The 27145-nt window shown below is 35.9% G+C and overlaps 1 protein-coding gene across 1 annotated transcript; it reads left to right on the forward strand.

Annotated features, from left to right (window-relative positions):
• Window positions 1-769: 769 nt before the first annotated feature.
• Window positions 770-18968, forward strand: LOC132551148 (medium-chain acyl-CoA ligase ACSF2, mitochondrial-like). Its single transcript, XM_060215260.1, has 15 exons — window positions 770-845; window positions 2935-3127; window positions 3345-3473; window positions 4027-4080; window positions 5351-5469; window positions 5666-5713; window positions 6056-6173; window positions 10403-10498; window positions 10723-10871; window positions 11185-11353; window positions 12042-12149; window positions 12427-12575; window positions 12866-13007; window positions 13529-13639; window positions 13889-18968. Exons 1-15 carry the CDS (start codon window positions 778-780, stop codon window positions 14021-14023), a joined length of 1788 nt encoding a protein of 595 aa, XP_060071243.1. The 5' UTR covers window positions 770-777; the 3' UTR covers window positions 14024-18968.
• Window positions 18969-27145: the final 8177 nt, after the last annotated feature.

Raw genomic sequence — 27145 nt, forward strand, 5'->3', positions numbered from 1 at the left:
CGATACTGTATCAAATACATGCATAACACGTATTTTTGATGAATCGAAATAAGCATACATTGTATGTTAACTCTCTCCGAACCTGTATTGCTGATGGTCGTCAATGTTCTGAGCTAAGATTATATGTTGTGAAATCATTTATACAGCATAACTACGTATTGCAACACGTGATGAAATGAGCACAGAACTTGCTCAGACCTGCTTGCAGCGTTGCAACCGTATTTAAATGATAACACAAGAGAACTCGAAATTATTTAGCATTCGGAGTGTTTCGGACTTCAACCAATTCAATGAAGCGATATATTAATGTCACGTGGAATTACGCTCCCATACTATTGGACCAAAATGCATAGATCATATGCGTATACGTACTCCATTTCCAATTTAATTATACTTCTTTTGTCCTTTATGCATAGAAACACATGATAATTATCGATATGATTCTACGTATAGAAGTATCGACAATGATATATGAAGTGTAGACTTCGAAAAGTCGATCTCTACTTTCACATTCTGATCTAAAAATACACAGGAATTTTAACTTTTCCTACGTTGGAATATACATATAAAAATATTTGTTGTCGTTGTTGTGATCTATGGTATTTAAAAATCCATGTGTTCAATTTTTTTTGAAACCTGGTCCATTGAATGTTGGAACTGATCACTCTGTCGAGCTTAGAACGTTGACATGACCTAGATATACGGGCAGCTAAAGCTAGCAGCATGTAGATAAACGCGAGCGACAGCCGATCGCGAGCTATAGATCGTGAAGTAGGTATGGCTACTCGTGCAGTTAGGAATTCAAGATGTAAACAAACTTTGAAAAGTTTGTTCCGTTGTGGAAGGTTTGTTTTTCATGTAAACACGTTTGTTTCTGCTGGTTTTTTGTTTGTCTCGATTAGAAGACGTATTTTGTGCAATACACTTTAGTCTTCTATTGCAGGTGCATTGCAAAATAAAGATCAAAGAAGAACTAAACGTACCCGCAGTCCCATCGGAACAGACAGAAACATTGAGACTTTTACATCATGTTTTCATTCTTAAATATTGCTTTAATTTTGGCTCCAGACTAACTATACTGTCCACTCATATGAGGAAGGTTATAGGATTAATCATATGTTCTGTGCTGACCAGAGACGTCTCTGGTGCTGACCAAGGAATCTGTAATCTATAAACTATATCTTATATAATGTTCTGTGATTGACGTTTAGTATCAAAATAAGCTAGCAGTGTAAAGAATGCTTAACTGTAGCTCATAGAGTATACTGGATTGGTTGGAGAGTTACAATACCATGTCAGAGTTACACTTTAATGTGTTGATGATATTATAAAATCTGGGTGATCCCTTCGTCCTCAAACATTGTCTTTATTTATTATGAATGTAGCTATTGTGAGGACAAATATACACAAGTTATCTTGTAGCAGTTGTTCTGCTCCGGGTCGCAACGTACAAGCACCACAAAGACGGCAGTTCATTACCAAATGGTTTATTCTGGATGCCCAATTAAACCCTATAACAACAATATAACAATACATTAAAACCAATTCTCAAACTCACACTACCTGAACAAGTTATGAACTCGTCCAGATCGACCACGACCGGTTAACACACTCAACACAAACACACTTCACTATACAAATACTGCTTAAGTAAAATACTGAATAACCCAGTCACTATCATACATTACAGAGCCGAAACTCATACGTTATAAGTTACGATACACACTACGTTAAGGCAACAACCTACCTCTTCATAAAGGGAAGAGGGCTTAAGGGACACAACCCGCGGATGACGGTTTAGCTGGCCACAGAACGAAACAGCGGATCTACAAATTATGTTAAATAATTAGCAAAGATAACAAATAGTTAACTTTCACCAGAATTTAGGAAACAATTATAATGATCAAAAATATACTTCAACACACCTCCTCTGAATAATGTAAAAGATGACCATGAACTCCAAACAACATGAAATTAAAATTAACAAAGATTGATTCACTCACAATTTAACAGAGCCTGTTAAATATAATTCAACATCGATCTTTAGATGAGGATGCAATTACAATAATTGTAAAAAGTTACTTATTCACAATACAGTCAATATACAACATGATGGTACTTACTATAATTTCCAAACAACAGAGGATGACAAAGGGCCTATCTCAATAAAACCCAACCGTCATCATTCAAAGTCCATTAGAGTGTGAATTTACAGTGCGCCTTGCACGATGACCACTGGGCAGTCCGATAAAAATAGATTTGCCCTTTGACATATCACAGAGCCAGTTTACAATAATTATAAAATAAGACCTACAATTGCGTCACAAAATACTGGACCGGAACTTGCTCACTTAAATTAAAAAATACCTTACAAAGTCAATTTACAAAATTGTACCCTACTACAATCTTACCTTGTTTCCTTACTTTATTTTAACAATTATCTATCTTTGTGAATACTGATGTACACAAATCATAATATATGCATATATACATGACTTTAACTCTAATTTATTTTGTTTAGATAATTATATAACATGTGTGTATATACATTGTATGCATGTGCCAATTTATGATTTATACATATCAGTCAACAATTTTGATTTAAGAACTGAGATTTTATCAGTATGTTTATTTCTTTAAAGGGTTTACATACTGAGAGCATACAGAAAAGGGTGGGTCCATCTTCATGAGGAAGTCTTGATACTGAAAGAAGTGTGCTGTAGTCATGTAATCCTGTCTATAAGAGATATATGAACATTATCTAAACTTTATCTAACCATGACAAAGCAAGTTATCTCGACTTTTGTTTGAATGAATTTGCTTTATACGTGGTACTGGGTAGAAGCATGTTGGATCTGTGTATGAGTCAGAGGACCTGTAGAACACTTGTGGTGGCTGCTTTTCACCTCTGGTTATATGTATTCATGCATTCAGGTTCTACAGTTCCAGCTCAGAGGGGAAATCCAGACTAAAATGGAGTTATGTACATGGGCAGTCAGACGTCTCGCCAAGGGGGATAACTATTGGAAATCTTCTACAGGAGAGAGTTGAAATGTCACCTGAAAAAGAAGTTGTTGTTTTCTGTTCCCAAAATATTAGGAAGACATATGCACAATTTATGGAAGAGGTTATTCATTTCATTATTTACTGTTGATTTCATCACAAAACCTTTTTATTAAGCAGCTGGTGTTACTGCCATTTTGAGACTTAAGTGACAACAATAATATTCAAAATAAATAGAATGTGATACATTAATGCTATGAATGGTACTTGATATTTGAAATAAACAAAATTTTCCCATTACATGTAAAACAGAAAATATTAGAGAGAAAGTCCATTGACAGGTAGACAAGCTGGCTGCTGGACTGGTGGGTCTGGGACTGGTGAAGGGAGATCGTGTCGGAATCTGGGGTCCTAACAGTTATGAATGGGTCCTCACCCAGTACGCTACAGCCAGGGCTGGCCTCATTCTGGTGAGCAGTAGAGTAAAATTGTAATATCTTGGAAAATCTCAACATTTGTTTGATTCAGTTCAGTATAAATACCTCAGAAATACTAGTTGATATTTGAAAAATGAAAAAAATTGAAAATGCAGTCGAAGTGTATACTCAGATTGCTAAATAATGAGAAGTTTTTATTATTTATTTCAATTTTTGTCTGTGGTAAATATTTTCATAATCAATACTTTAATTTATCCCTGAACTATCCTTTCAATCAAGAAGCGGTGAAACTGTGAATGAAATTTATCAGAAATAACCAGGGTAGTTTGTGTCTCTCAGAAGTTGAGGCTAAAGTGGCCACTGCTTTGTTGCATGTTGTGGTTGTGTCAATGCATAGGCCAGATTCATTGTCTGTAGAGAATATTGTGAGCCTCCCGCATGACATTCAATAAGGTAGTCACGAGCTACTACAAGGAATCCCTGCCTCCGAGTGAACCTAACAGTTTAATGGGCATTACACCCAACAAACAAAGCTATGAAAAAAAGGACTGGATTTAGTTTAACTGTTTTTAATTCTCACCGACAGGTTAATGTTAATCCACAGTACAAGGAAAAGGAATTGGAATATGCCCTTGGCAAGGTAAGTTTTCTCTATTCTACTGATAACAGTGGAAGCTATTCTGTTGATGTATGTGACATGATATCAAGGTTACTTACTCATGAAAGTTATTCTGTTGATGTATGCGACATGATATCAGTGTGACTTACTCATGAAAGTTATTCTGTTGATGTATGGGACATGATATCAGTGTGACTTACCCATGAAAGTTATTCTGTTGATGTATGTGACATGATATCAGTGTGACTTACCCATGAAAGTTATTCTGTTGATGTATGTGACATGATATCAGTGTGACTTACTCATGAAAGTTATTCTGTTGATGTATGTGACATGATATCAGTGTGACTTACTCATGAAAGTTATTCTGTTGATGTATGGGACATGATATCAGTGTGACTTACTCATGAAAGTTATTCTGTTGATGTATGGAACATGATATCAGTGTGGTGGCTTAACCATGAAAGTTATTCTGTCGATGTATGTGACATGATATCAGTGTGACTTACCCATGAAAGTTATTCTGCCGATGTATGTGACATGATATCAATGTGACTTACCCATGAAAGTTATTCTGCCGATGTATGTGACATGATATCAGTGTGACTTACCCATGAAAGTTATTCTGTTGATGTATGTGACATGATATCAGTGTGACTTACTCATGAAAGTTATTCTGTTGATGTATGTGACATGATATCAGTGTGACTTACTCATGAAAGCTATTCTGTCAATGTATGGGACATGATATCAGTGTGGCTTACTCATGAAAGTTATTCTGTTGATGTATGGGACATGATATCAGTGTGGTGGCTTAACCATGAAAGTTATTCTGTTGATGTATGTGACATGATATCAAGGTGACTTACCCATGAAAGTTATTCTGCCGATGTATGTGACATGATATCAATGTGACTTACCCATGAAAGTTATTCTGCCGATGTATGGGACATGATATCAAGGTGACTTACTCATGAAAGTTATTCTGTTGATGTATGGAACATGATATCAGTGTGGTGGCTTAACCATGAAAGTTATTTCTGAATATGGTCCATCACCACAAATTTTAAAGAGAAATATTTTTATAAAATTTTTTTTTACACAATTCATGAATAAGGTTACAAGCCCTTCACCGGTTATAAGCCACCTTAGTCAATAGTTTTAGAAGTTATGTCTACATATGCAATGAAACCATTGTTCAGTAACTTAACAGTGTGAAGAAGTAACACAAGTCTACATACCTGTTTATATTATGTATTCTGTCACAATGATATATTCGATTTTCCAACAGGTAGGTTGTAAAGCAATTATCATTGCTGAAAAATTCAAGGACCAGAATTATTATGAGATTCTGAGTGACGTTGTTCCTGAGCTGAGTGCTAACATTCCTGGAAACATCAATAGTCACAGGTGAATTTACAGAGAATTAAGTAATTTTGATTGAAATCAAATTATTAAGAGCTTACATGAAATAAAGAAATACAGAAAGAGTTAAAATTTCTGGAATTGAAGATTCTTTCCTTAGATCCTCTTGTATAATTTTGATGCAGACTAGTCAGATTGAAGCAACCTTACAAATATAACACTGTCTCATATCTTTCTGTAGGTTGCCATCCCTTAAGATTCTGGTAACTATGGGAAATAACTCCTACAGGTAAGAACATTATAAAATCATCAGTTTCTATTCATTAATGAGATAGTATACAGTCTGTGAAACTACTTTTTAAAAAGTTGCAATTTTTTATTCATTTTATGACTAATCTTCAACACCCATAGTGTCAAGGTCACTATTAATGATTGTTTTAGATGATGAAGATTACCTGTAAATGTCTGAGATCAAAGTTGAGTAGAATTTCGTTTTAGTTTATAGAACTACTAGTAGGTGAGCTAGAAATGTATGCATGTATGTCATTTGTGGATGAAATATTTGTTTATCAGTAAACCTGTGTATAGTTTTGAGGATGAAAGTATGCATGATATTTTTTAATTCATACAGAGGTGCATTCAAGTTCAGTGAAGTTCAAAACTCAGCCACAACAGCAGGATGTCTTGGGATTATGGATATTCAGAGAAAGTTACAGTTTGATGATCCAATCAACATCCAGTTCACCTCAGTAAGTATTTAAGGCAAAAATTATTGTTTGTCTGTTCGTTTCACTGTCTCAACCAGAGATGTATGATCTATGACTGCCAAATTCACCAAACTGATGGCACGGACATCAATATTTTATACCCTCCTGGTGATTGGTCTGATTCACTGTCAAGGTCACTGTTACACTCCTGGTGATTGGTCTGATTCACTGTCAAGGTCACTGTTACACTCCTGGTGATTGGTCTGATTCACTGTCAAGGTCACTGTTACACTCCTTGTGATTGGTCTGATTCACTGTCAAGGTCACTGTTACACTCCTGGTGATTGGTCTGATTCACTATCAAGGTCACTGTTACACTCCTGGTGATTGGTCTGATTCACTGTCAAGGTCACTGTTACACTCCTGGTGATTGGTCTGATTCACTGTCAAGGTCACTGTTACACTCCTGGGGATTGGTCTGATTCACTGTCAAGGTCACTGTTACACTCCTGGTGATTGGTCTGATTCACTGTCAAGGTCACTGTTACACTCCAGGTGATTGGTCTGATTCACTGTCCGGGTCACTGTAACACTCATGGTGATTGGTCTGATTCACTGTCAAGGTCACTGTAACAGTCATGGTGATTGGTCTGAATCACTGTCAAGGTCACTGTTACACTCCAGGTGATTGGTCTGATACACTGTCAAGGTCACTGTTACACTTATGGTGATTGGTCTGATACACTGTCAAGGTCACTGTTACACTCCTGGTGATTGGTCTGATACACTGTCAAGGTCACTGTTACACTCCTGGTGATTGGTCTGATACACTGTCAAGGTCACTCTTACACTCCAGGTGATTGGTCTGATACACTGTCAAGGTCACTGTAACACTCATGGTGATTGGTCTGATTCACTGTCAAGGTCACTGTTACACTCCTGGTGATTGGTCTGATTCACTGTCAATGTCACTGTTACACTCCTGGTGATTGGTCTGATTCACTGTCAGGGTCACTGTAACACTCATGGTGATTGGTCTGATTCACTGTCAAGGTCACTGTAACAGTCATGGTGATTGGTCTGAATCACTGTCAAGGTCACTGTTACACTCCAGGTGATTGGTCTGATACACTGTCAAGGTCACTGTTACACTCCTGGTGATTGGTCTGATACACTGTCAAGGTCACTGTTACACTCCTGGTTGGTCTGATACACTGTCAAGGTCACTGTTACACTCCTGGTGATTGGTCTGATACACTGTCAAGGTCACTGTTACACTCCTGGTGATTGGTCTGATACACTGTCAAGGTCACTCTTACACTCCAGGTGATTGGTCTGATACACTGTCAAGGTCACTGTAACACTCATGGTGATTGGTCTGATTCACTGTCAAGGTCACTGTTACACTCCTGGTGATTGGTCTGATTCACTGTCAATGTCACTGTTACACTCCTGGTGATTGGTCTGATTCACTGTCAGGGTCACTGTAACACTCATGGTGATTGTCTGATTCTGTCAATCACTGTCAATTGGTCTGTCACTGTCAAGGTCACTGTTACACTCCAGGTGATTGGTCTGATACACTGTCAAGGTCACTGTTACACTTATGGTGATTGGTCTGATACACTGTCAAGGTCACTGTTACACTCCTGGTGATTGGTCTGATACACTGTCAAGGTCACTGTTACACTCCTGGTGATTGGTCTGATACACTGTCAAGGACACTGTTACACTCCAGGTGATTGGTCTGATACACTGTCAAGGTCACTGTAACACTCATGGTGATTGGTCTGATTCACTGTCAAGGTCATTGTTACACTCCTGGTGATTGGTCTGATTCACTGTCAATGTCACTGTTACACTCCTGGTGATTGGTCTGAATCACTGTCAAGGTCACTGTTACACTCCAGGTGATTGGTCTGATACACTGTCAAGGTCACTGTTACACTTATGGTGATTGGTCTGATACACTGTCAAGGTCACTGTTACACTCCTGGTGATTGGTCTGATACACTGTCAAGGTCACTGTTACACTCCTGGTGATTGGTCTGATACACTGTCAAGGTCACTGTTACACTCCAGGTGATTGGTCTGATACACTGTCAAGGTCACTGTTACACTTATGGTGATTGGTCTGATACACTGTCAAGGTCACTGTTACACTCCTGGTGATTGGTCTGATACACTGTCAAGGTCACTGTTACACTCCTGGTGATTGGTCTGAATCACTGTCAAGGTCACTGTTACACTCCAGGTGATTGGTCTGATTCACTGTCAAGGTCACTGTAACAGTCATGGTGATTGGTCTGAATCACTGTCAAGGTCACTGTTACACTCCTGGTGATTGGTCTGATTCACTGTCAATGTCACTGTTACACTCCTGGTGATTGGTCTGATTCACTGTCAGGGTCACTGTAACACTCATGGTGATTGGTCTGATTCACTGTCAAGGTCACTGTAACAGTCATGGTGATTGGTCTGAATCACTGTCAAGGTCACTCTTACACTCCAGGTGATTGGTCTGATACACTGTCAAGGTCACTGTTACACTTATGGTGATTGGTCTGATACACTGTCAAGGTCACTGTTACACTCCTGGTGATTGGTCTGATACACTGTCAAGGTCACTGTTACACTCCTGGTGATTGGTCTGATACACTGTCAAGGTCACTCTTACACTCCAGGTGATTGGTCTGATACACTGTCAAGGTCACTGTTACACTTATGGTGATTGGTCTGATACACTGTCAAGGTCACTTTTACACTCCTGGTGATTGGTCTGATACACTGTCAAGGTCACTGTTACACTCCTGGTGATTGGTCTGATACACTGTCAAAGTCACTCTTACACTCCAGGTGATTGGTCTGATACACTGTCAAGGTCACTGTAACACTCATGGTGATTGGTCTGATTCACTGTCAAGGTCACTGTTACACTCCTGGTGATTGGTCTGATGTAGTAGTGTCATTATTCATAGTATTTTAGCTATATGTGTTCGTATGTAATGGCAATCAGTGTACCATAAATATTGTATGTGGCGCATTGCCGCGAAACTTTTAGCATGCACATGCGGAAATAGCATGTGAGAATGCAAGTGAGATACTGATTCATTTTCAAGGTCACTGTTACACTCCTGGTGATTTGTCTGATACACTGTCAAGGTCACTGTAACAGTCATGGTGATTGGTCTGAATCACTGTCAAGGTCACTGTTACACTCCTGGTGATTGGTCTGATTCACTGTCAATGTCACTGTTACACTCCTGGTGATTGGTCTGATTCACTGTCAGGGTCACTGTAACACTCATGGTGATTGGTCTGATTCACTGTCAAGGTCACTGTAACAGTCATGGTGATTGGTCTGAATCACTGTCAAGGTCACTCTTACACTCCAGGTGATTGGTCTGATACACTGTCAAGGTCACTCTTACACTCCAGGTGATTGGTCTGATACACTGTCAAGGTCACTGTTACACTTATGGTGATTGGTCTGATACACTGTCAAGGTCACTTTTACACTCCTGGTGATTGGTCTGATACACTGTCAAGGTCACTGTTACACTCCTGGTGATTGGTCTGATACACTGTCAAGGTCACTCTTACACTCCAGGTGATTGGTCTGATACACTGTCAAGGTCACTGTAACACTCATGGTGATTGGTCTGATTCACTGTCAAGGTCACTGTTACACTCCTGGTGATTGGTCTGATGTAGTAGTGTCATTATTCATAGTATTTTAGCTATATGTGTTCGTATGTAATGGCAATCAGTGTACCATAAATATTGTATGTGGCGCATTGCCGCGAAACTTTTAGCATGCACATGCGGAAATAGCATGTGAGAATGCAAGTGAGATACTGATTCATTTTCAAGGTCACTGTTACACTCCTGGTGATTTGTCTGATACACTGTCAAGGTCACTGTCAAGGTCACTATTGCATTCCTGGTGATTGGTTCCATACACTTTTAAGGTCACTTTTACATCCCTAGTGGTCCATATGGTTCAATCAGATATGTTCTGGTTAAAACATTGAGATGGTCTAGATTGTAAAAAACCAAAATTAATTTGATACAAAGTGGAATCAAACAAGGCTATCGTCCAGCAGGGGTTGAAATTTTGTTCTGTACAATAACTTAAAACTAATTTTACTTTCTCGCTAGAAATTTAAAAAAGATTAAGATCTCTTTGAGTTTCGATATAAAATGTAAAATTACCAAATACAATGTTATTTCTGTTTTTGAGGTTTACTTTGTTCTTGTCCCTGTTTCAGGGCACTACAGGAGTACCTAAGGGAGCTACTCTTTCACACCATAACATTGTAAACAACAGCCATTTCCTGGGGCGACGCTTGGGATATCACACTGAGGTAACAAAATGTGTACAAACATTTTGATGATTTTAACTACTTCCTTTTTCTCTCAATGGTTCAGTTGTAAATAAGAAACTTGGAAATGATTATTTTCAGATAGATACACTGTTACATTGGCTGCATATTTAAATTTAAAAATCTGGAAGTTCAAGAAATAGTGCCAGGGGTTGAAGAATCTCTCTACCCATGGTGCTGGAATATTTAAGGGTATATATTTATAGGCGACTAGGATCTGTGTACCTGTGCCACTGTATCACTGTTTTGGTATGGTGATGGCCAGTTTGTGCACCATTACCCATGGATCTAAATGTGTATACCCTGGACCAGGGTTTGACGCAGGGGCCTCTCTTAAAGCTGTGGCAGAAGAAAGGTGAGTTTTTCTTTGTCAGACACTCTTGAAGAGACTCTTTCATAATGACACATTAAGAAGTACTGGTGCTGTTCCTTTGATTTTAAGGTTTTCTATTGCAAATTAAATTGAGTTTTAACCAAAGATACAGTTTGTAATTTTTTAAACCACCTTCATCAGATGGTGGTTACAATGGTGGGCTGTTCAAATCTCTCTTCATTCCTGGTTGGTGAGCTGTGATTAAAATGTTTTGTTTTCTTGAAATGAAATATAAAGAAAATGAGTTATGTAACATTCTATGCATATTTTGTCATTGATAACTGTATCTCTGTAGGTGTACTGCCCTGTATGGAGTTCCTACCATGTTTATAGACATGTTGAATCATCCAGACTTCAATCAATTTGACTTGACCTCTCTCAGTACTGGCATCATGGCTGGGTCACCTTGTCCTGTGGAGGTCATGCTACAGGTTAATGAGAAGATGCATATGCCAAAAGTAACAGTATGTATTATTGACTTAATAAGTAACAAATAACAAATTGTTTAGGTTTTCTCTACAGAATGTATTATCAGGTGATTGGCTATTCATATCACCCTATGTCCGTGGTCTGTCTGTCCATCCGCCTGTAAACAATATTTGTTTCTGCTTTTGCTTGAGAAGTATTGAATGGATCCTTCTCAAAGTTCATTTGTAGCTGACCCTTGGTCCCTAGTTGTGTCCTTTTAATTTTGGGACAGATTAGAAAACAAAATGACTGGCAGTGGCCATCTTGAATTTTGGCAATGAATTTTTTTATTGATACTTCTTGATAAGCACTAGATGGACCTTTCTCAAATTTCCTTGTAGATTCCTCATGGTTCCTTTTGAATTTTGTGACTGTTGAGAAAAACAGAAATGGCAAACAGGCAACTAATTTAGAAGTTTAAGACTATTAAGACTGTTTATTAAGAGAAGTTTTTAGATTTCTTATAATTAAGAATAAATCAAAGGACGGAGAAGAAAAGAAGGGATGAGATCCAACTTTTAAGAACAAGGGTAGATGAAATGATGTTGGGCACCAAGATCTCTCTGGAATCTCTTGTTTATGTTGTGACACTTTTGGTATTAAAAAAGATTCTTAAATTTGATTGATAGAAGTTATTTTCAGATATTTCCTGTTCTATGTGTGTCTGTATGATTGTAAATACAGGTAGCATATGGTACGACAGAGAACAGTCCAGTGACATTTCAGACAATGACAGATGATAACTTAGAAAGGCGAACATCCACAGTAGGCCGACCTCTGGACCATGTGGAGGTATGTACAGATGTGTTGAGGAGAGATTTGTGTGAATTTTCAGCTAAATTATAGTGCAGGTGTTCTTGTGTTTGAGATGTGTGGGACATGCAATTAAGTCTGAACTTAGATGTTGTCAATTAACAGTGTAAATTGTACAGAATTGTTTCCTGATATTTTCATGATGAATTAATTATAATGTTAAAAAATGGGAAATGAGTTATGGTACAATATAGGGCACTGCTGATTTGTGTTATAATTGGACAATTCTTTATGTAGACATGTCTACCATTTTAAGGCCAAGATAGTGGACAAGGAGGGGAACATGGTCCCTGTGGGAACTACTGGAGAACTGTGTATCCGTGGTATCAATACTATGCTGGGCTATTGGGATGATCCGGAGAAAACTGGCGAGGTCATCAGCACAAGTCGCTGGTATTCAACAGGGTATGGACATGTATATATTTTTGTTATCAGGTCACTATTATTGTAGGGTCATGACATACCATGAAATTTGTTAGTGGTCTAAGTATGAATTTTTGATTTTGTATTTGATGAAGTATTTTGGGTAGGTGTTTTACAGTGTGACTTGTAAGCGTGTGGTTTCAGTAGGTTAATTGGTATCATAGTCAAAATAATCCATAGTTACTGGTTCAATCAAAACGTATCAAATGTTTCAAGTAAAACTTCTGTTGTAAATATGGTACACTGTAAAAATGATCATTTTGTGCCTTTAGAGATACTGCAGTATTTGATGAAGAGGGATTCTGTAAAATTGTTGGACGGATAAAAGACCTTATCATCAGAGGTGGAGAAAATGTTTATCCCATGGAAATAGAAGAAGTGTTGTACAAACATCCAAAGGTCAAGGATGTACAGGCAAGTGTAACTCAAGGTCAAACAATTACAGCCCAAAGGTCAAGGATGTACAGGCGAGTTTAACTCAGTGTAACTCAAGGTCAAACAATTACAGCCCAAAGGTCAAGGATGTACAGGCAAGTGTAACTCAAGGTCAAACAATTACATCCCAAAGGTCAAGAATGTACAGGCAAGTGTAACTCAAAGTCAAACAATTACAGACCAAAGGTCAAGGATGTATAGGCAAGTGTAACTCAAGGTTACAAAAAGAAGGTGATGGATATACAGCTGAATAATTACATTCCAAAGTTCAGGACAATCTCACAATTAGATGAGTAAAGTACAACATATGAAGTTGTAATCAATACAAAGTGTTTTTTCAGTCTGGGGTTCTGGTATATATTTACATGTGACAGCTAAGGTTATTACAAAGAACTACAAACTATGTAGAATTGTCTCAAGATCAGTGATACAATGGTATTGTATCAGAGTTGTTATCAAGGTTTGGCATATGAAAACAGTGGAAAAGTCTGTATTTCCAGGTAGTAGGAGTGCCAGACAAGCGCCTAGGAGAGGAAATTTGTGCCTGGATTCAGGTCAAGGATGGTCAGAAGCTCACAGAAAAGGAGGTTAAGGACTTTTGTAAAGACAAGGTCAGTGATAGATATAGATAAAGTGCATTGTATTACCTCTTTCTCACATTCTTCTTAAAATTTTGTTGTAATTAAAACAGCCATAAGAATTTGTTTTAGATATCCAAGGATTTACAGTTGATCATATATCCTTTACAAGATTTAAATAGAAATTTAATTTCAAAATGTGATGAAAATGTTGATAAGATATACTGCTTATTACTTGAAGAAATATATATTTTTTTAATTGTGTTTCATATTTTGATGTAGCTTGCAAGATACAAAGTGCCAAGGTACATCAACTTTGTAGATGACTACCCACTAACAGTGACTGGCAAAGTACAGAAGTACAAGATTCGGGAGGCTGCAACCAAGATGTTAGGCTTAGAAAATGTCTTCTCTTAATCACTGGCAATTACAAAGTGCTGAAGTACAAGATCTTTGAGACTGCATCCAAGGTGTTAGGCTTAGAAAATGTCTTCTCTTAATTACTGGCAATTACAAAGTGCTGAAGTACATGATTCGGGAGGCTGCATCCAAGGTGTTAGGCTTAGAAAATGTCTTCTCTTAATTACTGGCAATTACAAAGTGCTGAAGTACATGATTCGGGAGGCTGCATCCAAGGTGTTAGGCTTAGAAAATGTCTTCTCTTAATTACTGGCAATTACAAAGTGCTGAAGTACATGATTCGGGAGGCTGCATCCAAGGTGTTAGGCTTAGAAAATGTCTTCTCTTAATTACTGGCAATTACAAAGTGCTGAAGTACATGATTCGGGAGGCTGCATCCAAGGTGTTAGGCTTAGAAAATGTCTTCTCTTAATTACTGGCAATTACAAAGTGCTGAAGTACATGATTCGGGAGGCTGCATCCAAGGTGTTAGGCTTAGAAAATGTCTTCTCTTAATTACTGGCAATTACAAAGTGCTGAAGTACATGATTCGGGAGGCTGCATCCAAGGTGTTAGGCTTAGAAAATGTCTTCTCTTAATTACTGGCAATTACAAAGTGCTGAAGTACATGATTCGGGAGGCTGCATCCAAGGTGTTAGGCTTAGAAAATGTCTTCTCTTAATTACTGGCAATTACAAAGAACTGAAGTACAAGATCTTGGGGGATGACACGAGTGAGGTAGGCCTAGAAAATATCTTCTCGTAACAACTAATAATTCAAAGTATACACAAGATCCAGGAGGCTGCAGCGTGTACCAAGGCATTTGAGCTAGGTATATTTCATGAGAAAAGATACTGGAACTTCAGCTTGAAATGCAGGGCTGGAACATAATGACAATGTAGGACTGGTGTTTGTTATACCTTTCAGAAACTCAGGCAAATCTGTAGGATCACAATCATAGATTAAGCATTCATCTACAGAGGTTTAGTATGTTGTTTTGGTTCAGACAATACCTCTGTCCTCTGTCATGAAGGCACATATTTATTGGACACCTTTCATACTCAGAGGACACTTTTCATATTCAGAAGACACTTTTCATACTCAGTAGAAAATTTTCTCATTCAGTGAACACTTTTCATACTCAGAGGACACTTTTCATACTTAGTGGACACTTTGTGTCACCTGCAGTGCTGGCGGACACTTAGGGATCACTTTGTCCGTCATCACTCGTCGTCGTCGTTGGCTTCGTCGTCTGTATGAAAGTTTTCCGGACTTTTTTCAGTAATGCTTTGAGTTATCAAAATGAAATTTAATATCTGGCTTTTTGTTGCAAGGGTACAGATTAAGTTCAATTCCCGGCTGTATGTGACCCTTTTTGCCAGAGTTATGCCCCTTTCAACTTAGAAAATTTCCTGGGAATATTATTTTCCGGACTTTTTTGGCTTATGCTTTGAGTTATCGAAATGAAATTTGGTAGATGGCTTCTTGTTGCATGGGTACAGATTTAGTTTGATTCCTGGCTGCCTTCTTGGCTGAGTTATGCTCCTTTGAACTAAGAAAATTCTCTGGGAATATTGTTTTCCAGATATTTCCCAATTATGCTTTGAGTTAACATAATGAAATGTTGTATATGGCTTCTTGGTGGAAGATTACAGATCAAGTTCAATTCTCAGCTCTCCGTGACTCTTCCTGACCCATTGAACTCAAATTCTCTGGGAATATTGTTTTCTGGAATTTTCTTGGTTATGCTTCGAGTTATGAAAATGCAATTTTGTATATGAGTTCCGCACCGAGTTCGCTTCTTGGCAGTCTGTAACCCTTCTTGGCAGTGATATGTCCGTTGAAGTTCGAAAATTTTTCTGGAATATTTCTTTGCGCAGTTTGCCCTTTATGCTTCAAGGTATAGAAATGAAATTTGGTATTACAACTTTATGGTTGATCGTTGCACATCCAGTTCAATTTCTGGGTGACCGTGACACTTTATGCAGGCAACACATACAGTTCCGAAGAATTCTTGTCATACTCAGTAGACACTTTTCATACTCAGAGGACACTTTTTATACTTAGTGGACACTTTTCATATTCAGTGAACACTTTCCATATTAAATGTAGAATGAAATCTTTGTTGGTTTGGTACTGTGGGTTAAAGCTACACGTTATCACAAGCCTAGGAATTCTAGAATTTTGATATACAGAGGATTCAATTTGTTGTATCATTATGATAATGACAGCTACTACAGACTTAAGGCGCTGGAGCATCTGTTGACGATTCTTATGGTAAATTCACTCATTTTATTGTTTTTTAAGAGTACCATTCTTTTGTTTGTGTTTTGAAATAAAATTGATTTACTTGAATTGCATGCAATTTCTTTTTGTTTGTATAATAAGTTTCTGTATGTTTTAGGCGTATGGTTCATAGAAAAGCTCATATGATCAAATACCAAGTACCTTGTTACTAACTGTTAACGTAAAAAAATGTGTTACTTTTCCGTATGCATGTTTTCTAGTTAGATATTGTTGGGGGATATGTTATACAGAGGGATTGGAATCAATAATAACACACACATATTACTGAGTGATTATAATTCCTCATGATGTTAAATCACACATCTGTAAGGCTTAGCCATCGAATCTTTCCAGTCACTTAATTGGTATAGAGGTACATTCTATGGTGTTATGTATCAGAATATGAATTATTGGTCTGTCATATCCCACACACATATCTACATCCAAACATCTACCCATTAATTAACCTCCTTCAACCTACTGAAGCTTTGTCATTAATAGTCGTGTGTACACTCTACAGGAGGGAAAAAAGACATTGATATTTATCAAATTTAAAACCTCTAAGTGATTAAGATGTAACAAGGTCTGGTGAATGTTTGTTCCATTCTGGGATAGTTTAGAGAAAAGGCATTTTTTTTCAACAGTTTACCTGTAAATTGTTTGATAGATGAAAGGATGAGAGAGTGGAGGTGAAACAATGAGAGAATCAGGGTGAAAGGATGAGACAGTCAGGGTGAAAGGATGAGACAGACAGGGTGAAAGAATGAGAGAGTCAGGGTGAAAGGATGAGAGAGTCAGGATAAAAGAATGAGAGAGTCAGGGTGAAAGAATGAGAGAGTCAGGATGAAAGGATGAGACAGTCAGGGTGAAAGAATGAGATAGTCAGGATAAAAGGATGAGACAGTCAGGGTGAAAGAATGAAAGAGTCAGGATGAAAGGATGAGAGAGTCAGGGTGTAAGGATAAGACAGTCAGGGTGAAAGGATGAGAGGATCAGGGTGAAAGGATGGTAGAGTCAGGGTGAAAGGATGAGAGACTCGGGATGAAAGGATGAGGGAATTGAGGTGAAAAGATTAGAGAGTCAGGGTGAAAGGATGAGGGAGTTGAGGTGAAAAGAGGAGAGAATTGAGATGAAAGGATGAGAGAGTCAAGGTGAAAGGATGAGAGAGTCAGGATGAAAGGATGAGTGAGCTGAAGTGAAATGATGAGAAAATTGAGGTGAAAGGATGAGGAGGTAAAGGTGAAAGAACGAAAGAGTCGAGGTGAAAGGATGAGGGAGTTGAGGTGAAAAGATGAGAGAGTCGGGGTGAAAGAATTAGAGAGTCAGGATGAAAGAATGAGGGAGTTGAAGTGAAAAGATGAGAGAATTGAGGTGAAAAAATGAGAAAATTTAGGTTAAAGGATGAGGAGGTCAAGGTGAAAGGATGAGAGAGTCGAGATGAAAGGAAAAGAGAGTCGAGTTGAATGGATGAGAAAGTCAAGGCTGACTCATCAGTGGTTTTTGAGAGATTTTTATATACAGCATTAAGGTTGTGAGAAATTTTGTACATAAGAATAAGACAGGCATTCTTAAGTCTATTAGATAAGCCTGGCCAATGCAGATCTTCTTGCATGCCATAGTGATGTTTTCTCCAGAATAATAGTTAACGTTATACAGGGCCTGATATGTCTTAATACACACATCGCTGTATCTCCAGAACATTAATTATGTGTATATACTAACCATACCATATATATAACCTGGAGTCTTGTTTGCTGGGTACAATCATTCAATTTAACAACAAGGTCAGTATAACAGTGGCAATTAATGTTATCCCTTTTTCCTGTTGACTAGAAAAAAAAGAAAATAAGAAATGTTAATTACCAAAGCTTTATATTTCATGGTGGTTGTTAATGTTATGTTTTGTTTTTGTTGATTTTCATGTCTCCTCTCAGACAGTAGGGATTAAGATATATTATTTCAGTTTTGTTTCTTCTTCTTCTTATTCTGGTTCTCCTGATAATTTCTTGTCCTAGCAATAACTTTTGAACTGTTAAAGAGATGTTAATGAAAGTTTCTGTACACCTACCTTTGTTACCTATAGCTTATGTATAATGGACTGTAGATAGGTCACTGTGACCTTGTCTTTAAGGTCAAAGGTAAAAAAAAAAGGTGTGAATTTTCAAATAAATTCTTATACAGACAATAAATTTTAAATATATCTTAATGAAAGTTGCTGTACATATTTATCACCTAAAGCTGATATACAATACTGATTAATGTTGTTAATCAATTCTAATGAAAAACTGCACGATTATTTGTATGGAATATTTGATATACTTGTCTATACTATGGCTATCAAAACTTACCAACATTGTTAACAGTAACACAATGTCAAACAGTAAGAGAACAGTAATATTTTTACCTTGCTCACCCATCCTTCTACAAAGGCAGCAAATATTTACTTGAAAGGCTGTAATTAAAACAAATGTTTTTGTTCACGAACTCAAATCTCTTGTTAAAAGCAATTAACCATACTTAAATATTGTAATTAATATGTTCACCAGGTGGTGGTGTTGTGAACTTCTGTATGAACAAACATGATATTACATACTATGATGCATTGTAACAGTTACCAGATAAATGTTGATGCCTCAAACAGAAGTGTATAATCTTGTATCAAACAGATTTATTTTGAAAGGAGAAAGAATTTCTATTAAATTTGTAATGTTTACTGGTTGCCTTGTGTTGTGTGCCTTTTGTACTTTATTCTTAGCTTGCTTGGATCTCCAAAAAGCCGGGGAAATTGGTATTGTGTTTGGCTGTTCACTTTCAATTCATTGTAAACATTTTCCTCTACATGATCAATAACTAAGTAATCAAGAGTTATGTCAGCTGGTATTGTATTTGTACGAGGCCCTACAATGTTTTCAAAAAGAAACAAGCTTGACTTTTCGTTGAGCCATAGGATTCAAAAGTGCTAAGTACTCAAACAACAACTTATGTTGAACCAAGAGGCCTAGAATCAGTTTTTTTTTTAGATATGTGCCTTAAAGGAAAAAACAGCAAGTTAAAGTTAGCAAAAGAAATAATTTTGATCCATATTCAAGGTCACAGGGGTCACATTTGCTAAAACACTGAAATAATCTTTATTGATTAACATAAAACCAAGAATCTTGATATTCAACTAGTTAACTCCTTAGATAAAGCTGAAATTCCTTGCTAAAGGAAATAAATTAATGACGTTAAAGTAAAAGGTATTGTGAAGGACGTCATGGATACCAATCGTCGACTCCAAACAGTAAAAAGTTGGATACGCATCCTACAGACCACAACTCCTGATGGTCTCAACATAATCTCATGATGGTGTATACCAAAACAACGCCAAGAAAGTAGCCAAAGACGAAACTGAGAATCCCTGGCATCAAATGTGTGAGAACTTACTCAACTATTAGGAACTTACGGAGACATGCAGACACAGCGCATGGTCTCATAAAAACCTGGTACAAATACAAGATATGCAAACGAACATATGGAAGGAAGGAAACATATACTCCTCAACGAAGAAAAGAACACCAGGGATATGGCGTTTAACAGGAACTGTTTGAAAATGTGTCTAAAATTAATGCATTAAAACCTGGTCGTTTGAAGTGCTGACTAAAAAAGCAATTGGACCTTGTAAAATTCAGAGTAAAACCGGGAAGCATGGTTGGCCCTTAAAGTTGACAGTTCAGACCAGTCCTGGACGAGGCCATTGAACTACTTAAAAAGGACTTAGCACTGTCGGACACGGATAGTGACGACACCGCATCCTCATCTGAAGTAAACACACAGGACTACAAGATGTTGGGATACCAGTCGATGTCTACAACCGCATCCGAAATAGGAGGAAGCTCCAACAATATAAGTAAAACTCTGCTTCTATCATTTGTTTAGATGAAAGAATCTTTTAATTTCATGAATTCTGTAACAGTAATTGCAATCATTGATGATTTATTGGGTAACAGGCACAATATCTGATATATAATTATGTAGAAAACATACAATGAACTGTGTTAACCATTATGGAAACTATAGAATGTAATGGACGGTCACGTATGTGACCCTTATCGTGTATGTCATAATATAACGTGCCCACATTTTAAGTACTTTAGGGAAAAAAATTTCATACATTTGTTGTCCTGATGAAGCGCACATAGTTTGGACGAAACCAGTGGACAAGATTAAAAAACCCACTACCAACTTCTCCTGATTCAGTTTCACTATTGTATAATGGCTCTCTGCACATATGTATTTAATCAATGTTTATACAAAAACACTCAAGCATGACTGAAGTTAACAATTTATTGATGACTGTAAACATGTTGTTATTTGTACATGGAAAACATAATTTTTTGGTGCAAACAGGGGCAACTCACTCATAAGCACCTAATAAAATAAGTTAACAAGATTGACTCTGCGACATCAGAGAAACACAGTGAAGAAGGCAAACAGCTAGACTCCATATAAGAGAAGTACTTGACTCTGAAGAGACTCGGCTCAAAGAGAAGTGACTTGACTCTGTGACTTTCTATGTATACGGAGTAGCTGCCTTCAGAAACTAAGTTAACGAGCTTAACTCTGTGATATCAGAGAAGCACAGTGAAGAAGGCAATCGGCTAGACTCCATATAAGAGAAGTACTTGACTCTGAAGAGACTTGGCTCAAAGAGAAGTGACTTGACTCTGTGACTTACTATGTATACAGAGTAGCTGCCTTCAAACACAGGACAAACTTGACTGCTAAGGTAACCAATGAGAAGACCCTTGACTCTGTAATGGTTCAGAGAAGTGACTTGACTCACATAACATCCTTGGAGAAGCTTGACTAAACTTCTAAAGATAACTAAGTATATGAAGTGATTGGGGGAAAAATTCCCCAAGAATTTATAAGCCAAAAATGAGCGAGTAATTTAGTGATATGAGAGAGTGCCATGTAAGAGCTCCTGTTTCTGTGCACATCCAAACAAAACCAAAGTTAATATAAGAAATCATTGACCACTTCATTCTCTCTCTCTCCTTCTCTCTCTCTCTCCCTCTCTTACGCGCAAAATGTGGTTTAGGCGGAATTGGCAAGTTTTACTTCGCTGTGGGGAGACCATTTTATAGTTGGCAGCAGTCGCATTTAACTATCAGAGATCATTCATCAGATGTTTAACATTGTCAACACTCATTTTATAACATGAAAAGTAATTGAAGTAGCCATTCATAAAGCATCAAACATTATGAGGAGTCCGAGAATTCTCTCACTGTTATATGGGGTGTATATCGGAACCCCTCTCCCAGAAATGAGAGAAAACTTTATTGCGAAGAGGACTTACAGAATCACTTTCCCGTGTCAGATCTTAATTAATTTCAAAAGTGCTATGGCTCACAATAATACATACATGGACTTTGTGAATTTGTGAGTTTTACACACTGACATGGTCTATAGTACACTATGTTCTAATGTTCATATAACTAAATACACATTAGCAAACTTTATTGATACCATAAGTGATTAGTAAAGTTGAGACCTAATACCATACACTCATTAACTACTTGTACTATTTGCAACATCCTGACAGTTTCTTCTCAATATTTTCTACACCTTACAAAGATTACACTTCCTCTTATACAAGACTTCCCGTAAAATGTCCCATTGGCTATGTAATAGATTTATTTCAATAATCTCCACTTCTCATTAGCATTATCGACCAAACATAAAATTTGACTTTCAATATTAATACTTCAAGCCTGTTATGATATGATTCTTATAATGCCTCGCATCCGCTGTAACCTCTCATAGAATTTCTCACCCACGTTACACGTAATATGTTGCTCCTAAAGTTTTACTTTATTCAGAACAGACTACCAGAAAAGTTTACTTTATTCAAAACAGACTATCAATAAAGTTTGAATTTATTATTAAAAAACCAAATACATGAACTAATTCACTCCTGATAATCAACATTAAATCATACTGTTTGATATTTTTGTTAACTAGCATTGGCAAAATAACTAAATTTTCAGAAAACCCTTAGTTTTAGCATGTATTTATTAAGTAAGAGAACATTTTCGACAAGACAAGTGTATCTACTACCATAACAAATGTTTCTTAAAGAATTTTGATTGTTGATTTTAGGATTTGACATCGTAGATATTAAAAAGTTTTCCCTCAATTTTCAAATTGATACTGCTTTAGCAGCAAGCACTAGCTTTTTTCATCCACCATTTTTATTGTATAAGAATGATCTCCTTTGTAAATGTGCAGTTGTAACTCACTTGATATGCATAATTGACCCTTAATCCAGGTTCTACCTTATTCATACTAATATCATTCTCTCTGACAACAATTTTTCAGAGTTTATCCATCTTAAGCTTAAAACACATCACTCATGGAAATTAGCAGTAAAGTATTCTCAATATTTATATACAGTGTATTTAAAAAAATTTGTGTAAGCTCTTGTATTTTGAACCATGAGGAATAGTGTCACTACGGCGGTATGTTGTGCGATGATTCTATTACATATATTATTTGTCACTGCTATGGAAATATTGATATTTGAGATGAATTAAGGTGTCACTTATTTAATAAGTTGGGCATAAATTTCATGATGTGGTTGAATAATTTGTTAGACTTTGACTTAGCAAATACTTTCTTGGCGAGTACTTTTAGCTGTGAAATGTTGAAACTTGTAAATTTAAGATTTCTGTATCAAATATTTTTCTCAATTACACTATTATGATTTGCTTTGTACATTTATACAACTCTTCTTTAATGTTGATTGTGTTTTAATTGTATTTATTCTTTTCATGTAATCTTGGAGGACATAAAAGGAATAATAATAACTTAATAATAATAATATAGAAATGAAATCATTCTTTTGATTTGATGTCAACAGGGGAATATCTAAGAATTTTACATGTTTGGAAAAAAAGTCAAGAAAACATGAAGCTATCTAAAAAATTAGAATTTGTGTATAATGTTGCATTTTTTATTGCTGCTAAAAATACATAGCTTCAAGCTGATATCCTTTTGTAGTTTCTGACAACAACAATATTGACAGAGGGGAGATAACTCATAACTAGCCATTACAGTTTGCTTTTCACAACTTTGAAGTGACATTGTGTATTAAAAATTAATTAATGAAACAAAGACATAAACAAATTTTTAAAGTTTTGTGCAAATTTTAAACGCATAATATTTCAAATTTTGACAACAATTTAAGTGCATCAATAGAAAATATAGGAAAATGTTTATACAATAACTGTTAGCTTAAGAAGCACAATGGGTAGTAGTTTCATGTATGAGTTTGCTGAAGGTCAGAGGGGAAAATGCACAGATTTAATTTGATTTCTTCTAGATTTGTATATCCTATTTAAAAAAAATCCTTTTTGAATTTTCAATTTGACTGGAAAATCTCTAAAGTAAAAGATATTTGTAAGATAAATGTATCTAAATCAGTTATGTAATATTTTGATGGTGACTTGTCAAACTTGTCTGTTATAAAATAAGACACCAGGGTCATTAATCACCTACCTCAGTTAATAGTTCAATTACAGCGTCATGTTGATTTTATTACAAAGAGGACAATTTTGAAAATGATTTCCATTCTCCCATTGTCATATTGTGGGTTGGAGACCCTGAACACCGTGATTGGCAATAATGTCATGATATTCAATGATGAGACCAATTTTCTTGTTTGTAAATGTAGCTGGAATTTATAGACAATACAGAGATGCTATAACATGAACAGAAATACAGAGAAAGGCAGAAGAAGATAAAGATAATATTCCTATATAAATTGTAGAAAATTCTTCCCATGGGGAAATGTGAAACCCTAAGGGCAAAAAATTCACATTTTAGTAAATCATCTTTAATCCTTCCATCCCTGAAATTTGAATCCATTTGATAAATTTCAGTTTCCTTCTTAGAGCTCTGTGGGTGGGGAGCATATAATTCCTAATTTTATGTATAATTTTATTAAATTTGGTTCAGGACTAACCAAAAAATCCCCAGCATATCCAAAGTCCAGTTAACACTACAAAGAAGCAAAATTCTGTGAATTGCACAATTGTCTTGTAGGTATGGAAATATGATGTGTTTTAGTGTTACTTTAATTACAAGTTTTTCTTTGACTATGAATCAGTACTATGACAGTGTAGTGCTAAAACTTAACATGAAGTGGACTAATAAGTGGTCTGTTCACACAGGTGGTCTCTTAATAGAGGTGATCTCTTTACACAGGTGGTCCTCGGTCTAGGTAAAAGGGTCAAAATAAAAAAATAAAAAATCAAAGCAAACAAACATCAAGATCATCTTGAGACTTCAACTTCACAAATTCAGTTTATATCATAATCATGGGATAATATCATCAAATTCTATATTGTATACTCGATAAAGTTTTGGTGATCAAAATCAAATAATGAAAGGCTATTTTTCATAGTTTTTAGAACAATTTTAATGCAGTTGGATGGAATTCACACTTCTGATCACTTTTTGACATTTTTCATGACATCTACTGATCAGATTCCAGAATTCCATACCTATAGCAGACAATACTTGAAGGAAGGTCTACATGTCCATCAAGCAGGATTGTACTTCAACCAGCTTCAGCTATTTATTACTGATGCTGAGGCTCCAATTCTGTGTGCATCTGAGATCGCAGTTGGGAAAGTTGACATCATTGTATGTCTTCAAATAGAGTAATCTAAACCAAATTGGTGAAAGGCACATTCATTTTCAGTAGAACAATGCAATCTGGGTTTGTTTTTCAGTTTGAAGTTTGCTTTTGTGCTATGAAGTAAATGTTTGATTCATTATCTTGTTGAACAGATATACTTAGTTTCATATTGTGTAAAGTTATGTAAAAATCTTTTTAGCCTTTTCCAGTTTTTTATACGTAATGTACACATGTCAACTGTTAAGATGAAATAAATGTATTCAGGCCATTGCACCATAAAAAATTGAAGGATAAAATTATTCTGTGCTGACAGGCGTGTCTCAAACAGGGGCTTTTAGCTGTTGATATTGTTTGTATTGCCTCTAAATCTTATAAAAAATTATAGCAAGTTGAACTTTAAAAATGTTGAATTTCACTGAAGTTGCAAATGGTATTGTCTACTTTTGTTTTTAAATCAATTTATTACTACTGTCTGGTTTTATTACCAGCATTTCTTGAAATAAGTTTCGATTCATTTTTACAAATATGCTTAAAAATGATTTATTGATTGACAGGGTTTAATGTCTGTGTTAATACTATTTAAAAACTAACCTTCTGCTTCTAATTTTTTTCTTTGAACAACAAAATACTTCACTATCAAACAAATATTCATATTGTATTTTACTAGTATACATTTAGTTATATTTGGTTAGTTTCCCCATTATTTCTGTAAGGGGAGATAAATATATTTCTTTTTCAATTAAAATTAAAATATACTTGTTTACCTTTAACCTTATTAATTTAAATCTGAATAGAATAATTCCTTAATATCAATATAACATTATCCCACACTTAAAGTAAGAAATTTATATGCAATAATGAGTTACTAGACATCTAGCTGTAAATACATCAGCAGCAGCTGTACAATGTAGTATATATGTACTATATGTGATGTCCACCTACAAAGATTCTTTGAATGGATGATTGGAGTAGAAATTGCCATCAGTATTTTAAAAAGATGATAAAAGAATCTATTCGCTCCTATTCCAAATCAAATAAACGAGATAATGGCAGGTTAGAATTATTGTGTAATGACACAAACCAACTTCAGTTTTCTGTTTAAAAGAACAAAATAGTCTGAAGGCTTTTATACACTTCTGTCTCTGGTGTGAATAACTTCATAACATTTCTTGCGGAATAATGACATATTAGCAATAACAAAACAAAAGATTGACGAGAAGGGAGATAAATCTGCTTTTAATTATCTATGTAAGGCAGCATACAGCCTTAATGGAATGAAGTATTAGTATGAGAAGATATGTGAAATGTATTTGGAAATGCAAGTAAAACTTTCACAAATTTATTTTACAGATATAGGAAGACAAAGCTGTGTGTAGGTGTGTTTATGTTTCTTTAAAAATTCAGTTTATTTTAAAATTTTCTTGATTGTTTGGTATTAGAGAAGATATCATTTGAAATGCTTTCATGCTATAGAAATTAAATGAAAGGCTACACTACCATTTAATGTATAAGTGAAATCTGCTGAAACAAAATATCGGTCATAATTTTTTTTTTCAATATGGAAATTACCATTGTGGATTATAATCAGATGATTCTGTTTATAACAAATATTTGTGTAAATATGAATATTGCATTAATGCATGAGATGTTTTCTGTAATAATGCGAAAACACAGAGTAGAAAACTAACGATTACACTGCCACTATCAGAAACTAATGGTTTGAAATTTTTGGAAACAAATTTCTTACTACAATTTTGTTTGACTATTTGGTCACTATGTATCCAGTCTTTATAAAAAATAATGCTGTAGTGTCTTTGTGTACCACTGGGTAGGGGATGGTCTATAACAATACAAATCATATTAAAGATTTTGTATGATTTTCTTTTTGAGTGGTCTGAGTGTGGATGAACTTGTACATTTTGCAATTTGTAAGTTGGTACAGTCTGTATGTAGTTCTTTTGAGTGGAATTAATGTGGAAAAATTGTACAAGTTCATTTTTGCCACAGTAATAAATTTTGTCCTTGATTTTTCTGTTGAAGAAAATTGACATTTTTAGTGTTGATTTACAAATAAGTATTAGTAGTGAATTCTACCTAAATGTAATGTCTTCACATGATTTTGAAATGTACCACAAGTATTTTTGTAGGTTTGTGGTAATGTTGGAGTATAG

This window comes from Ylistrum balloti, unplaced genomic scaffold (genome assembly GCF_031769215.1).
Source record: "Ylistrum balloti isolate Yb309-2 unplaced genomic scaffold, AGI_CSIRO_Ybal_v1 Utg370180, whole genome shotgun sequence".
Lineage (NCBI taxonomy): Eukaryota > Metazoa > Mollusca > Bivalvia > Pectinida > Pectinidae > Ylistrum > Ylistrum balloti.